The sequence below is a fragment of the Argiope bruennichi genome, chromosome 3, assembly GCF_947563725.1.
Source record: "Argiope bruennichi chromosome 3, qqArgBrue1.1, whole genome shotgun sequence".
Taxonomy (NCBI): Eukaryota; Metazoa; Arthropoda; class Arachnida; order Araneae; family Araneidae; genus Argiope; species Argiope bruennichi.
The window spans coordinates 72,131,465-72,150,356 of NC_079153.1; the positions used below are offsets into that span (position 1 = coordinate 72,131,465).

The 18,892-nt window shown below is 26.5% G+C and overlaps 1 protein-coding gene across 1 annotated transcript in view; it reads right to left on the reverse strand.

The window, feature by feature from the left end:
* The window catches only part of LOC129962877 (lutropin-choriogonadotropic hormone receptor-like), a 291,562-nt gene that overhangs the window by 79,104 nt on the left and 193,566 nt on the right, over positions 1-18,892 (reverse strand). Inside the window, exons 6-8 of the mRNA XM_056076877.1 lie at positions 7,255-7,320; positions 6,015-6,083; positions 2,629-2,703 (exon numbers count right to left, since the gene is read on the reverse strand). Coding sequence (XP_055932852.1) covers positions 2,629-2,703; positions 6,015-6,083; positions 7,255-7,320 — 210 coding nt within the window. The remainder of the gene's footprint in view (positions 1-2,628; positions 2,704-6,014; positions 6,084-7,254; positions 7,321-18,892) is intronic.

Below are 18,892 nucleotides of genomic sequence, written 5' to 3' on the forward strand. Positions count from 1 at the left end.
GATTTCGTTCAAAATTTAAATGAAATCTATAAATTTAAAGGAAAGATCAGCCAAACTTCAATAATCTAATTCACTATTTTTGAGTTATTGTGTTCATAGACTGGCAGAATTCCAAAAATGTATATTTTAGACTCAAAAAGATCGGAAAAAATCAAATTTTTTCGTATGTTTTAAAAAATTGTTAGTACATTTTTAAGGATTACAATACCATTTCTTTGTATTTTTTTTAATTTTTTGTATCCGAGAAAATATTAAGACTTATAATTTTTAATAAAAATGTTATATTGCCTACTAATACATTTAATTTTTTATGAGTATAAACTACATTCAAATTTTAACTATAAATACGGAAAGGAATAATTAGATATTTTCCTTTCCCTTTCTTTATCAAATTTTTTCGACTGCTTTTCTTATATTTAACTGTCTATATTAATATTTGAATGTTTCCTTTCATTGTAACTTTTTTCCTCAGTTCTACTTCCTGCTTGTTTAATAGAAAGCATCTTCAGAGAAAAATCTTTTTATTCCAGTGCTTTTTTGAGCTTTAGTAATGTTTCTATTTTTCATGGATTGACGGAAAGTAGCTGATTTAAGGAAGTTTATTCATGTCGATGCTGCAGTTACTTTAGACTCGGGAAGCATTCGCAACTCCGTCAACATAGTCTTATAAGTGGCAGTGTTTTTTTTTTCAATTAGCGTGGAACAAGAGAATCCTTTTAGTGCAACATTTTATGAAATGCTCGATTTTCGTTTCATAACGTATAAGTCTTTAAACGGACATGCATTTTATTTTAGCATACATATAATGTTCTTATAGACAATATTATCTGCAAGTTTTATTATTTATTCTGAGAGAGATTGGATTCAGAGCCAACATTTTTTCAAACATTTATTTTAGGATCTTTATAAATTTTGGTCAAATGTAACCAGACCAGGCGTCGCTGCTTTCAGGGCAAATAAGGGAAAGTTTAGTCATTAAGTAACATTATAAAAAATTGTAGAATTTATTATTTTTCCTATTTTTTTCAGGTTACACTACATATTTCTTTTAATTTTCATAATAGAGCTGTGGACCCTGGACTTTCAACAATGTTGTCTATTTTATTTACTTTTGCTTAATGTGCTTATTTAATAAGTCTTTTTATCAATTAATTAAACCAAATTGGTCTTACCTTTTTTTAAAAAAATTATTAGAAAGACTAGTGCAACTGTTCTTTTTAGTATTTATATTATCTACCTGTCCTCAGCTAATTATTTAGTATTCTTTATCTCACAAGAACATCAGTTGGTTCTGTAAGTATACCAAACATTATTTTCGAATTGAACGTTGGGGAGTTGATGTGATGATAAAGATAATCCTTCGGCACTAGGCATTGTAACCATCAAGATAAAGTTCATATTTATAACATCCACAAAAATATGTGAATGCACAATATGACAAGAAATAAATGCATGGCTTAAAATGTCATTTAAGCAATTTAGAATGGTAATCAATAGCATTTATTCAGCTCATTTTAAATAATAATGATATGTAAAATTTTAGTTTACAAAATTTTAGAAACGAATGAACAATAAAATTAGTTTTTAGAATATTATAGACAAAACACGGCGCGTGTCTGCAAGGATATTTAAAAGAACTGAACATCTGTAGAGGATGACTTTCTCTTTGTTGTAGATCAATTAAATCATTCGTTATAGATATTCATCAATTTGTCATAGATATTTTTAAAATTATCTGAATGATTGTTGCTCAATACAAGCTGATTTTTCTCTCATTTCATTCTTTGGGACATACATAAAGAGGAGAGAGCATTATTAACTGCATTCTATGCCATAAACAAGTTTATTAACTCAGATTTAAGAGCACTTGGACTTTGGAGGTTTTTACGTTCATTACTCTTTCATTATGTTAAGCCTATTAAAGAATAATATAATAAATGTATTGTTCATTATCATAACTCAATTACCTAGTAATGGTAAGTCATTTGGTTTGTGAAATTAATGTTAACGAATACGTTGTTTACAATAAAGTCATCATTTAATGTGAAAACAAAGGTGTTTCTAATCCAATTCCAAATGTTTTGTAGTGTGCTAAAAATGCTTAAACCATTTAAATTTATTTGATTATATAAATAAATTTAATAATTTTATATGTTAATGACTAATAGTGTCAATACTATTATATAATCACGAGAGAACAAAAAACATTGATATTACGTGATGTTAATAATTTCTGCGTTAGTTTATTATTTCAGTGAAAAATGTACCTTGAAAGCAGAAGTCGAGTAAGCAGTTTTTAAATATTTAAGTGTAAAAGATAAAAAATGCTGTTGACTGTTTGATTAATAGTTAACTAACTATCCAGAATACAAATTAATATTTATACAAATCCTAATACAAATTAGTATTTAGAAATTATGTTTTTAATACACATCTCTATCATATCAATATATTATTTGAATCTTCATAAGCGGATTAATCTATTTATTGCAGAAATATCGTAATTTAATACAAATCGTGATTGTGTTTAATTTAATTTAAAAAAATCATCTTTTTTAAATACTTAACCAGGGAATAAATCTCATCTTAGAATATATATTTTTAAGGATGTTTTACAAGTACACTTACAACGTTCTGAGATTTTTGAGGCCAGTAAATGCATCTTCCGCAATGAGTCTCAGTTTCTTATTCCCTTTCAAGCTCCTGCAAAAGAAATAAAAAAGGTGTCAGTATAAATAAAGATACTTATTGAATGAAATAATGATATATAATGAGCTTCTATATTCAATTATTCACATTTTAACAATCTATGTTTTCCCCATGGGATCGAATCTTTAAACTTTAATTCAGCATGTTATAAAATCGCATTTCAATTTATTTTAAAGTCTAAAAATAATAACTAATGAAAATTTGTTTTGTTTATAAAATGTTATTTATTTAAATAAACATTAAATTCATTTATTGTTTATTTTAAATGAAGCAAAATACATATGAATAGGTAGCCATGAATATTGTAGATAAGTTTGGAATTTAAAAATTTAAGTTTTTAGAAAACATCATTACCTTATATATACAGATTTTTTTTTTTTTAATTGCAATTGGTTTCGAATATGAAATACAGAAGATTTCATTTCAAAATAATGAAGTTTTTTGAAAAATCAATAAATAATCTACATTATAAAAGCATTTTTATGTGCAGAAAAGGTACAATAATACAATGACATGTGGTCTTCTTTAATTTATTTAAACCAAGTTTAAGAGCAATTATGAGAAATGAAAATACCTTTAAATTAATAAATATAAATTTTCACATTATGTGTTTATGTAAAGTTAAATTTAGATTTTTACTGCAAACAATCTGCAATTGCAATCATAAATATTTTTATATTAGATGAAGTTTCTTAGACATTTTCAACAAAATGAAATATATTTAATTTATTTAAACCAAGTTTAAGAGCAATTATGAGAAATGAAAATACCTTTAAATTAATAAATATAAATTTTCACATTATGTGTTTATGTAAAGTTAAATTTAGATTTTTACTGCAAACAATCTGCAATTGCAATCATAAATATTTTTATATTAGATGAAGTTTCTTAGACATTTTCAACAAAATGAAATATATTTAATTTATTTAAACCAAGTTTAAGAGCAATTATGAGAAATGAAAATACCTTTAAATTAATAAATATAAATTTTCACATTATGTGTTTATGTAAAGTTAAATTTAGATTTTTACTGCAAACAATCTGCAATTGCAATCATAAATATTTTTATATTAGATGAAGTTTCTTAGACATTTTCAACAAAATGAAATATATTTAATTTATTTAAACCAAGTTTAAGAGCAATTATGAGAAATGAAAATACCTTTAAATTAATAAATATAAATTTTCACATTATGTGTTTATGTAAAGTTAAATTTAGATTTTTACTGCAAACAATCTGCAATTGCAATCATAAATATTTTTATATTAGATGAAGTTTCTTAGACATTTTCAACAAAATGAAATATATTTAATTTATTTAAACCAAGTTTAAGAGCAATTATGAGAAATGAAAATACCTTTAAATTAATAAATATAAATTTTCACATTATGTGTTTATGTAAAGTTAAATTTAGATTTTTACTGCAAACAATCTGCAATTGCAATCATAAATATTTTTATATTAGATGAAGTTTCTTAGACATTTTCAACAAAATGAAATATATTTAATTTATTTAAACCAAGTTTAAGAGCAATTATGAGAAATGAAAATACCTTTAAATTAATAAATATAAATTTTCACATTATGTGTTTATGTAAAGTTAAATTTAGATTTTTACTGCAAACAATCTGCAATTGCAATCATAAATATTTTTATATTAGATGAAGTTTCTTAGACATTTTCAACAAAATGAAATATATTTAATTTATTTAAACCAAGTTTAAGAGCAATTATGAGAAATGAAAATACCTTTAAATTAATAAATATAAATTTTCACATTATGTGTTTATGTAAAGTTAAATTTAGATTTTTACTGCAAACAATCTGCAATTGCAATCATAAATATTTTTATATTAGATGAAGTTTCTTAGACATTTTCAACAAAATGAAATATATTTAATTTATTTAAACCAAGTTTAAGAGCAATTATGAGAAATGAAAATACCTTTAAATTAATAAATATAAATTTTCACATTATGTGTTTATGTAAAGTTAAATTTAGATTTTTACTGCAAACAATCTGCAATTGCAATCATAAATATTTTTATATTAGATGAAGTTTCTTAGACATTTTCAACAAAATGAAATATATTTAATTTATTTAAACCAAGTTTAAGAGCAATTATGAGAAATGAAAATACCTTTAAATTAATAAATATAAATTTTCACATTATGTGTTTATGTAAAGTTAAATTTAGATTTTTACTGCAAACAATCTGCAATTGCAATCATAAATATTTTTATATTAGATGAAGTTTCTTAGACATTTTCAACAAAATGAAATATATTTAATTTATTTAAACCAAGTTTAAGAGCAATTATGAGAAATGAAAATACCTTTAAATTAATAAATATAAATTTTCACATTATGTGTTTATGTAAAGTTAAATTTAGATTTTTACTGCAAACAATCTGCAATTGCAATCATAAATATTTTTATATTAGATGAAGGTTCTTAGACATTTTCAACAAAATGAAATATATTTAATTTATTTAAACCAAGTTTAAGAGCAATTATGAGAAATGAAAATACCTTTAAATTAATAAATATAAATTTTCACATTATGTGTTTATGTAAAGTTAAATTTAGATTTTTACTGCAAACAATCTGCAATTGCAATCATAAATATTTTTATATTAGATGAAGTTTCTTAGACATTTTCAACAAAATGAAATATATTTAATTTATTTAAACCAAGTTTAAGAGCAATTATGAGAAATGAAAATACCTTTAAATTAATAAATATAAATTTTCACATTATGTGTTTATGTAAAGTTAAATTTAGATTTTTACTGCAAACAATCTGCAATTGCAATCATAAATATTTTTATATTAGATGAAGTTTCTTAGACATTTTCAACAAAATGAAATATATTTAATTTATTTAAACCAAGTTTAAGAGCAATTATGAGAAATGAAAATACCTTTAAATTAATAAATATAAATTTTCACATTATGTGTTTATGTAAAGTTAAATTTAGATTTTTACTGCAAACAATCTGCAATTGCAATCATAAATATTTTTATATTAGATGAAGTTTCTTAGACATTTTCAACAAAATGAAATATTATTACAATAAAGTAGACATTGATTAGATTTAGAATCATAGAAATTAAAGTAACAGACCGTAACACGAAGCGACATTCATAATGTTTATCATTTCATTTTCCAGTGTAGAATCATTTTTAAATAATTATAAAAAAATTAAACATTAATGATATAAAATTACTTTTTAATATTTTTATATTTATTATATGAATAATAATTATTAAAAAAAGCCATGCAATTGGCTATATACTCACAAATTCGCAATTTGAGAATCATGGAAAGACCAATTTTCTATCACTTCGATATCGTTGTGATCCAAAATTCTGAAAAAAAAAAAAAAATCAAGAAAATATTTTTTAAAAATTCTAAGAAACTTACATATGATTTAATATCATGGAATCATATTAAATTTAATAATATAGTTTAAAGAAAACTGCGAAATGAATAAAGAGGTAAGCATTGTTAAAGCAGCAATATTAAAGACGTTTCAGAAAGTCACTGTGGAGTAAAACATAAGAAATTCATTGGATGGTTAAGATATATATTTATCTACCTTTCCTAAACATACTTGTGAATTGCTCAATTTTGTGAATAAATAAAATTTTTAAGAATTACTCAATTCTTAAAAATTTCTCACTTTTTGCAACAACAAACTTAAATACAATTAACTTTTTTTTTTTTACCCAAGTCTGGTTAATGTTTCTCATCAAATTAATATTTTGTAATTATAAGGAAAATATTTCTTAAATACTCGAAACAGGAATCTTGTTTGAAATTGAAAAATATCTTATAATAACATGAAAATAACTTGATTGACTTTTCAAATGCTCAATGTTCAACAAATGTTCATAATGATGATAAATGTTCATAATGAAAGGAATATTTATAACGAATTAACTTTCTTTTATTTTTATAATCAGAGAAGCTCAAACATACTTTTAAAAAAGTACTTATTAAAAATTTGATTCAACCTGCTAATATAAACAAAACACAATACTTTAAAAATAAATCTATACAAAAAAGGAATAAAATTTAAATGTAAAAGAAAAAAAAGCTTGTTTATAAAATCATATATATCATTAAAGAAACCCAGAAAAGTCAATGTTTCAATTTTGTTTTTTGCGTTTCCTTGGACATTTTTTTAATTCAAGAAATATAATTTTTTAAATGTGTGAAACATTTTCACATTCAAAAACATTTTTCTTGACATAATTTAAATGTACTTTGGTACTGTGCTGGTCTGTTTGGAAACTGTTATGCCGAATTTCTGGTCTTGAATGTTAAATCATGCTTTCAACTATCCCTTACTAGACTTTTTAATGCGATAAATTCATATAATATGTGTAATGAATAAGAAATAATGTTTAAATTAATAGGACACAGAATATTCATAGACAATTCATTTATCAGCTGTATTCACATTCAAAAAAGTATTTTTAATTAATTTTAGAGTAAAAAAATAAGCAATAATGTTAATAATTAAGATTTACTTACAAGTTTTCTGCCTTGACTTTTACAGAACTAGAGGTGATATTCCGTATATTATTGCTGTCAAAATCTCTGAAAAAAAAAAAGGCTTAACATCAAATGTGAAGGATACATCAATAAAAATAGCTCATATATTGAAGACAAGACTGCATGGCGGCATAACTGACTGTTTGTGTGGCTAAGTACATGAATTATAACCTTTTTCTAAAATCTAAAAAATATGATGTTTTTTCAAATGCTCTTATTCATACCAATATACTCCTTTATTTGTATAAATTTATTCCCTCAGCCTAAAAGCGCCTTAAGATTATAGAGAAAAATACAGACTTTTGAGTAATTCTTATTTATTGAACTTCTGAAAGAAGTGACTTTTGGTAAAATAATGGTAATTGATGAAAAAATACAGAGATCTGCATACAAACACTTTCATATATGTTTGCAACAATGTATTGATGCAGATGAAAGCCTTGATGCCATGCAATTTTCAAAAAATGTCGTAAGTAATAAATTGCTGTTTTGTGATACACAACTATATATAGTTCTTCTTTACTTCGCTTATTTTATTATCTATGGTCGTATTATATTCTTAATTATGCTCCACCTCCCCCATATATATGAAAAACAGTTTCCTTCAATCGATCGCTGAAGAAATTATTTCGGAATAATTAATGTTCACTACAGCCAGTGGTGATTATTGAATACATTATTAAAAAAAATTAATTTTCCATCTTATTTTCTCTTTTAATTTTTAAGATTAAATTAATAATTATTTATCCTCCAAGAAAATCATTGATAATTAAATTTGTCGAGTTTCAAAAGAAACAATCATGATAAATTGATTTGACCTTCATTTACATCATGTAAACACGTATTTAAAAAGTATAAAAATAATAGATCATAAGGCAAACTTTCACTATCACCCAAGAAAAATTAACCAATGCTTTCCGCCTATTGTAAGAGGAAAAATACGAAAGTATATGAAATAAATTTTTAATAGTTCTTAATGGGTCTAAAATTCTGAAGTATCCAATAAGTCTCGAAAAATAATTATATTTTAGATTTCTAAAAAGTGGACAGCTGTATTCAAAACTAATGCGCATATATTGTATTTAATAGTACAGCAGATTATACGAAAATGCAATGATATGCTCTTATTGCATTTGGGACTTTTTTTTATACAACTAAATGAAATTTCTAGATGACTTAAATGCTAGAATGCCCGAGAATGCTCATTCTATGAATGCGACATCCTATGAAGTCGTTGACTACATGCCAATTCTTTTAATTGGAAACATTGCTACACAAACAGACGGAAGACAAACCGGAACACAGACTGAAGAAGAAACGGAATCTCCCGTAAAGTGATCGAGATCCATCTAAACCAATAAAAATATTTTTTTTTCTTTTTTTAACAAGTTAATTACTTTATTTGAAGATAAAGGATTGTGACAAAAATCCAGTTTGTAGTAAAAGTTAGTAGTTTAATAATATAATTATACAATTTAGAGTATTTTATAAAATTTTTATGCAATAATCTTAATTTCCGAACATGGTATTTTTAAAACAGCCACTTAGATTTAGCTTTTGTTTTAATTTGTAGGAATTTACATCGTTTTTTATCCTTGCAGAATTAGCGTTTTAAGAATATTTACATCTTTAAAATGCTATTTTCTTAAATTTTGAATTATGGTGCAATTTTTTATAAATAAAAATTCCACATGAAAATGAAATACGTAAATTTAGTTTAAATTTGTTATGATAATTTCTTAATACGATCTGTATTTTCTAAACTACAAAATAAAAAAAATCTAATCCATTTGAAAAAAATTAAAATCAATTACTTCGAAAAAACATTTGAAATATGATGATAATATTTGTTTGCACCTTTAAGTTTATTAAACGTTTATAACAATTTATCTAAAGAAATTCAAAATAAACTCTTAGAGATTTTAAGAGCAAAAAAATCTAATTGATAAAATAAAAACATAAAAATAACTTTTTTGTAAGAATTAAACCATAAACCAAAACTCATTTTTTTTCACAGCTCAGTAAACTTAAAAAACTTTCCTTTAAAGAATAAAAAACAAATACAGGAAAATAAAAAAATAATTGGAAAAAAAACACCTTTAAAAAATAATTGCCAATACTAGAAACTTAATAGCCTAATCCGTTCCACGAAAGAAGGAATTTATTTTTGTGTTTTTCAAAGTAAATATGTGCAGTTAAAAAAACTGAGATAATAATATTAAATTCACTTCATTTTTCTTTTATCAAAGTGTGAGATTATAAAAAATCGCATCAAGAAGTGTAATTATCCTCATCAGTAATTACCCTCAGATAACTGGTTGTGACGTGTTGAAAGATGATAAGGGGATGGATGATTCTGTTTCCAGAATTGCTACTGATAGTGCAACAGTGTGTCACATAAAACGGTGATTTATATGTCGGAATTTCGCGCAAGAAGGATTTATTTTTTCTGTTTGGGAGTAATAGGGCATTTCTGAGAAGCTCGTTAGAATCCTTTCAGTTTTTTGTTAGGAACAAAGTTTTGATTTTTTTTCCAAACAAAATTGTAATTGCAATTAAATTTTCAACACATGGTTTACATAAAAAAATACTAAGTAATGGTAATTTCTTACTAAAGAAATGAACTTTTCTATAACTTAAATTTAAAAAATTGTTATAATAATATGAATTATGGTATCTTCTTTGGGAATGCGTGACAGATGGTTGCTCTAGAAGTTATAAGCATTAAACGTTTTAAAACAAATTAATATTTTTAAACCAAAATTTTGGGTCATTTTGCTTAAAGTGGATTGATTACACTTAATAAACGAATAATTATAGAAAAAAAATACTTTAATAATAGAATTGAACAAAAGAAAAGGAAATTCATGCACTCTATACACTTTTAGACATAGAAATGGGGTGACGTATTTTAATTAGTTTCTCTCAAAAATAATCTTAAAAACTGATTTGTTTTTGTTGAAATACGAATTCTCTAATAAAAAAAGACACATAAAATCATAACCCACTATTTTTCCTATACAATTGTAGTTCGATTTCGCTGCAGTTTTACACTGTTTTGAAGCAACACGAAAATTATTTTTGGCCTGACTCAGAACTGTACTTCTGAGCCGTACTCAAATGAAGACGTCAAATCTGAACTCACCCCGTCTCTTCAATCTTTCTCTATGTGTGTAAAAGGCCATTTGAATCTGATGGATTTAATACTCATTAAGCCCGTTTAGATGACATATTTTTGATGGAACGAAAACTCTTCGGTCCGAAATCAAAAACTTACCATTAGGATATCATGATCTTCCTATAGAAGTCGTTAAAAAATATATGAGTGGCATTGGTACAGATTTTATTTCGACAGTGTCATTATCATAAAATTCTTCAAACCAGTATAATTAATTCCGTGATTGAAACTGGAATAATAATATATAAGACATCTTTACAAAATGCAATACAAAAAAGAATATCAATATCGGGAAAGATATACAGGATGTTCATTAATTATTGTCGGGGTTTCCGTACCTCATAACTTTCGAATAAAAAATATTACGCAAAAACCGATTACGTATTCGTAAATTACAACTCAAAGAATTTTATTAATGATATTAAAGTGTAAAGCTTGCACAATTTGCACTTTGTAGGCATTCAGTTGAAGGCGATTATGTATTCGTAAATTACCACTCAAAGAATTATGAATACGTAAATTACAACTCAAAGAATTATGTATTCGTAAAGTACAACTCAAAGAATCGCCTTCAGCTGAATACCTACAAAGTGCAAATTGTGCAAGCTTTACACTTTAATATCATTAATAAAATTCTTTGAGTTGTAATTTACGAATACGTAACCGGTTTTTGCGTAATATTTTTTATTCGAAAGTTATGAGGTACGGAAACCCCGACAATAATTAATGAACACCCTGTATATTTCAACATATCTCCGATTTATTTGTCGGCCATAACCGAAGACTAATATCAAATCTAACTAATATGCCAAATTCCAATCCCTGATTGTTTAGAATCAGTCAACCCGAATTGACTCTTTCTTGCATACTTCCTGGCAAAAGTTTCATCGATCTACCCATTACGATTTTAAAAAAGCATTCGTGATCTTAAGCATTCGTGAATGACAAATTCGTGCTCAAAATTTTACTTCGAAAATCGATCACATCAACATTTTGTGCTTCATGGTTTAGTAAAGAAAACCGAATATTAATTTTCGATGTTATTTTGCCTGTAGATTGAAAGCTAAATTTCACACAGATTTACAATTTTAATAACAGGATCATATCAAATCTCATTTGTCTAAATACCTGTGCTATTGAGTTACTGTAATGAATTGCCTGTGAATGTACAGAGTGACAGACAATTCTTGGTCAGAGTTAGTTTAAATTTTGAGAAGATGTGCTTAAATTGTGCCACATTTTAGCTGTTTGTAGTAATCAATTAAATTAGGCTGGCAAAGTTCCTTCAACTGGATTTCATCTAAAATTCTTATAAAGAATCTACAAAATTATTATAATGATCACGTATCAAATTTAATCCTTCTAATTTAAGGCATTTTTAATTTATACTTTTCGCAAACAGACAAGCATAATTACTAATTTGGGTTTTTCAGTTTCCAAGAAGATTAAATCTTGAAGATCAGTCAAGATCTCGAAGTCTAGTATTTTGATTATTACAATAATTTCTTCTTGTATATTTCGTTTGTGCGAAAATAAAATGCATCTGAATTTGAATTTTGGATATTTTTCTTATTCAAGAAAAAGAAACAGTTACGATTTTGAATTTTTTGTCATGCACAACATAGATGATGGTATTTAACGAATGACCTATTAATTAATAACGAATAATTTTTTGTGAATAATTTATTGCAGTTATTTTTTATAAGGTATTTTATTTTGTAATTGTGCATGTATGATTCTTCATCCGTTCGGCTGGCAATTGTAAACGTTGTGTGTGTGTGTGTGTGTGTGTGTGTGTGTGTGTGTGTGTGTGTGTGTGTGTGTGTGTGTGTGTGTGTGTTTTAAATTTTGCTGAGTTTTATTCAACGCTATATCTTTGTACAATATAATCATTTCCAAAAAGTTGGTATATGAACTCCTCATAAAATGAATTAAACATTAATCCATTTTCATACTGCTATTAATTCCGTAAGGAAACAAAGGTAAGAACATTAAAGACTGTTCTCATTCATAAAGTTAAAAAAGAAATAGTAAAGAATTTCAAATAAATTTTTGCTTGTAAATTCATTGATGCATAAGTATAAAAGGGTAATTCATATAACACTGTGAAAAAAAATATGAAAAAATCAATTATTTTTATGTTCTGGAAGAATTTAAATTTCAGAAGAATTTAATTTGTTTCGTAACTCTATTGTAAATCATATATAAAAATCTATAACCAAATTCTTCATATTGGCTACTCGAAAATGAAACAATTTATTCTTAGTAATAAGGAATGACGAAAAACATAGCATATTCATAAAAGCACTTTGTCTTGCGAATGAAATCACATAAAAGGAATTAAAAAGTTTTGTTAATGCCCCCCCCCCTTCTCAATAATGGCCCCTTTTCACAATGTTTGATTCTGAGGTGCATATCTTTTAGTTCTATGATATTCTTTGAGGATTATAACCAAGAAAAAATTTGCTTCCAGCAATTTATTTCAGAGCATTTAATGTGAAGAAATCCTTTTACGTGAATTTCCATTAGATGATGTGACGATAGCTTTGAAATCTGATAAATTACAAATAGGTTTATAAAGAGAGAATGCTTTCTATGCTGAAAGTTTCAAGTCAAACTATAGAAGTTTCTTTTTTAATGTTGCTTGTCTTGAAATTCTTTGGTGAAGCTACTTTTGTGGCATACCAGTTGTTTCCTTTAAGCTGATTAAAAAGAATTTTTTTGTTTTATGTACATTTAAATTAAATTAGTAAGATGAACGCAATTTTATTGATTTTGATCATTTTTTAGACGCTAAGCGAACATTTTCTCTCTATTTCTTTTAATTATTTTATTTAAACATGTGAATCATAAGATCATTTTCTTTAACATGGAATTATCTTGAAATGTATAAATTTATTTATAGTGGGACTACAGAAATTCAAAGACACAAAATGTCCTTTGTAAATTATTGTCATAAATGAGATATGTAGTTTTCTTCACATGTCTAAAAAGTATAAAATATATATAATTTGATCTCCTAAATCAATGATACTGTTCTATACCCAAGTATAAATATAAATATAGTTAAAAACCACAGTATCGGAAATTTTTCTGATAGAATATTTATGAAAAAAGGAAACATTAAAGGTATAGTAAAGGTGTAATAAATTGTTATTCTTTATGCAGTTACCGAAAAGGAACTTGTAGCTAGCTGACGCCTTTTATATATGCGTTTGTGGACAGGAAATAAAATAAAAAACGCAGGATATGAAAAGGACTTTTTATGGGTAGATAGCCGTTAAATCGCTACATATTTCCTGATAATCGCCTGAAGCAGTATGATGGCGAGGTGTTTTAGCTCTTAAAAGTAAGGCAAGAGATAAGATATGGCAAGACATTTTCAGTAATAGAATCTGTGGTATGCATATTTGAGAATAATTTCGCGACAATTACTGCTGTCTTTCCTTACCAGTTCCACCATCTGTTTCAGCATACTTTTTATGAAAGCGCATAATCTGCGAAATTTAAAATCAATTAAACCTTACTGTTATCTGTATCCAGAAATGTAAGTGAAACTTTTGAGATCTTACTTAGTTCAATGCACCGCTGAAGTTCGAGCATTATAAAATAAAATAATATATATATATATATATATATATATATATATATATATATATATATATATATATATATATATATATATATTTACTTTATGTGTCTTTCTAATCTCGTTTTTCATATTTTTATTAAATGATAACAATTCTATAGGTTATTTTATTACAAAATATATTATTCCTATCTATTACCTAGAGAAAAATATTTAAAAATTGGCAACATCCCAATGAAAACATGTTAACTCGCCTCTTCAAGCAAATTGTTAGAAAATTATATAAGTTTTTTCCAATTGTTAATGTTAGTTTTACTATTAAATTTTAAAAATAATTTATAAAGTTATTTATTTACTTGAAAGAAATGGCTTCAAAGCAGTCGTATTTTCCATGGGCAAATTAAAATTATTAGTTTTTTTAATTAAATAATTTACAAAGTTATTTATTTACTTGAAAGAAATGGCATCAAAGTAGTTGTATTTACCCTGGGCAAATAAAAATTATTATTATTTTTTATTAAATTTTAAAAACACTTTACAAAGTTATTTATTTACTTGCAAGAAATGGCATCAAAGCAGTTATATTTTCCCTGGGCAAATAAAATGCGATGAGAACATTTGTTAATGAATGTTTGAAATTTTAATGAAAACCATACCTTTGAAACTATGTTTAAGGATGTCGCATGGATTGCGATTGATATTCTCTAAATCTTCAATATTTCTGGCTAATCTCTAAATTGATGAGTGATTCTGTTTCATGATTATAAATCGATGTCTGAATGGTACAATGCAGGAACCATTCACCACTACGTGATTGATTAGAAGCATAATTTGATTGGGAATCGTTTTAGAACTGCAAATATCCTTAATCATATTAAATTGTGTCATGAATTTATTTGAAACATATAGATATCAGTGAATTAATCCATTTGAATGATGATAGCATTAAACTTTATTTCATTTTATATGAAAAATGAGATATTATTAATTATTTTAAAAAGCATACAGTAGGAGATAAAAAGTAAAAAATAGTAAAAATAAATCATAAATGCATGCTTAAATTCGAATTAATATTTTATTGTGTTAACACTCTTAGTGATCTTTCCATTAGACTATATCAATGTCAAAAAATAGAAAAAAAAATGGTGTAGGAAATAAGAGAAGCTTACATTTATACTTTATGTGAGTTAAAAACTGAAATTATTTTTTACAAATAAAAATAATTATTTGTATATTAATACTTGAATAATCATCTAAAAAGGAAATAGAACTTTGCGTAGGTGTGATACCCAATTCTTCAACCAGCTTAAAACAAAACCAACAAAAAAAATCATATTTCATTTTTTCATTTTTTCATGCAGAGATCAAAAATATATTTTGATGGTTAGGGAGTTTAAATATGATAAATTCGTATTTAAAATCCATTTCCTGAGAAAATAAAACGAATAAAATATGAAAATCAATCGATATAAAATTAATTATATATTTCTGTAATCTTTTCATCATCTTTAGGAATCTTCAGGAAAATGGGAAATTTTAACAGTTCGTCCCATATTACAAGATTTGCAAAATTTTATTTTAAAAGTTTTTCTTCACATTTTAGAATTAAAATTTATAAACAGTATTTATCTCAAAAGACAGCAGTTCAGACAATATCTAATACAATGTCTGACCCTTACTTAACGAGATTGCTTTAGAATTAAATTATGGCAAGCATTTACTTGTCATAATTTAATTCTAAAGCAATTCAGAAGACGACTAGCTGTTTTGAAGATATCATTTTTGTCAGATCTTGTTGATTTGAATCTATTAAATAGTTAAATAACGCTCACAAACGGTGCATAATCGTTTTACAAACTTAAATTACTATTTTAAATGTAATGAAGATATGATTCTAGCCCCCTGACTTATCATTTATTTCTACTAATTAATTAGAAGATTTAATGGGACTAACTAATTAAATATTTTGTTCCGGGTTCTTGACATTTGTATTCATTTAAGAGTACAAAATATTTTGAAATTTTTAAGTATTTTGTATAATTTGTTATAGAGTACTATCGCCTTGATTTCAGTACATTAATTTGAAAATAATAAACTAGATACATCTAGCGAAAAACTGAAAAAAAATATTCATATATTTAAACGTATTTAGTAAGTGTGACGCGCTATTGTCATTTTAATTTTTTTTTTTTTTTATCACGAGGAAACGGATGAAACTTTGAAACCATTTTAGATGTAGTGTCTTGAGTACTTTCCCGAGCGCTATAAATGAAGTAGCGGACTAATGCTGTATATTCATGATTCATACTAACTGTAAGTAGCTAAATAGCTTTACGAACTGTAATAGCTTTACTTACTGTAAATTGCTAAATAACTTTACTTACTGTAAATAGCTAAATAGCTTTACTTACTGTAAATAGCTAAATAGCTTTACTAACTGTAAATAGCTGAAGTATATAAATTTCTGTTTGCGCAATATTGATTAAATTCCATTCAGAAAAGGAATTTTAGTCAAAATAAAAACTACAGATTTTTTCAGATATTGCAATTCTACTTTTTAAATTGAGTTGTTTAATTTCTAGTAATTTATTTTACGATCATATGACTCACATAAATCTGTTACTAGAAACATTTTTACATTTTTTGTTTTACATTTACATATTTTGAACTTATTTTTAACATGAATTGATACACAAGAAAATAAGCAGAATCAATTCCACGATTTCAATATAATTTTTCTACAATTACATCAATTTCTCTCAAATTTTATTGCAAACGTTCTTTTGAATGAAAACCAAATTCAATAATCAAAAAATCTTCCAGCATTCACATATTTAATATTAGTTTATCCCAAATTTTCCTTGTGATCGTCACTTTCACTATAATTGGAAATATTGTGCACAAATTATAACATGGCATTTCTATGATTTCTTGTGTAAGAAAATGTTGAACGTCCAATAATGCATTGCAAATGTCTTAATTCGGGAAATAAAATGATTGATTTATAACTCCTAATAATCTTTCAAATATTCAAAAAGAATATGGATCTTTCTGTAGTTTTAAATGAGTGTTTGATATATAATATTGCAAAATACAAGAATATTAAGCTTAAATTACAAGAATTTTTGGGAATATTTAGAACATTCTTTTATGAGAAAGAGTAAACGTAATTAATAACGCAACTTTTTTTACTTTTTAAAAACATATTTCTTTTATGTCATACTACGCATTTATAAAATTAGCAGTAATAGTAGTAAATACCGGGTGTCCCATGAATTTGTAAATAAAAATTCATAAAAATTGAAGGAATGAGTATATTTTAATGCGGTTTGCGAAACTGTTATTCTCATGAATGGGGATTTTTTTTTCATACCAAAAAAAAAAAAAGAAATAGTTCAAAAATTTGTCGATAGAGGGCGCTAAACACAAGCAAAACATACAATTCTACAGGAAAAATACTTTTATTTGCATGCAAGCAATTGTTTACATGCGTATCACACTAGTACTACAGTACTTGTTCTATGTGTCCGCCATCACCACAAATAACAGTTTGGAAGCGGGAGACAACACTGGTAACTGCATCATACAGCATATCCGGATGAATGCATGAGATTTCGTAGCGAATGGCTTCCTTTAGCTGCACTAACGAAGTTGGCCTATGGCGGTACACCCGAGACTTAAGGTAACCCCATAGCCAAAAATCAAGGGGTGTTAAATCTGGTGAACGTGGGGGCCATTCATGTGTAAAGCGCCGGCTGATTATCCGTTCTTCAGTAAAAGTTCTTCTCAAAAATGCCTTTACTTCGGTGTCGATGTGAGGAAGTGCCCCGTCTTGCATGAAAGTCACTGTGTCAAGGACATCGTGTACCAATAAGGACGGTATCACTTCCTTCTGTAACATTTCCAAGTAACTTGTTCCATTAACTGAACATGTATTCCATCCTGCTTTTTTACAGGGCTTTTCAAAGAAAAATGGGCCTACAATAATGGATGCAGTGAAACCACACCAAACAGTAACCCGTGGTGAATGCAGGGGCTTCTCAGTGTAAGCATGTGGATTCTCATATGCCCATATTCTACAGTTATGGGTATTAACTGCTCCATGCAAAGCAAAATGAGCCTCATCTGTCCACAATATTTTCAGCAGCCATCGCGGATCATCATCAATTTTCGCCAAAGCCCAATTTGAGAATTCCAATCTCTTAGCTGTATGATTTGGTAAGAGCTGATGTAGCAATTGCAATTTGTATGGGTACAATTGCAATGCACCATGAAGGATACGGTACACCGAAGTCTTTGGTATACCAGTTATTCGTGCCACTTCTCGTGAGCTACTGACTGCACTTGTAGACTGTTCCCTTAGCGTGTCCATTTGCGAAGAGACATCGGGGATACGGACTGTTGTTAAACGAGGTGCACCACTGCGTGGCCTATGACACAAACTTCCAGTTTCTTCGAAACGGCGTAATAGGGAAACAAATCCAGCAGGAGTGATCGGACCTGAACCTTTCTTCAATCTTTTCTGGGTCCTAAACTTTCGTAAGGCTTCAGCCGCCGATTCGTTGCTGACATAAAACAACTTTACCAATAGTGCCTTATCCACCAGTGTCAACATCTTAATACAAACCTTATGCAAACCTTTAAAAATGATGCGTCAATCGCTCACTCTGTCTTTCATAAGACTTTAATTTGCATATTTCCACTGATTTGCTTGTGTGCAGCGCACTCTATTGACAAATTTTTGAATTTTTTTTCTGTATCAAAAAAAAATCCCCCTTCATGAGAATAATAGTTTCGCAAACCGCATTCAAATATACCCAGTCCTTCAATTTTTATGAATTTTTAAAGTA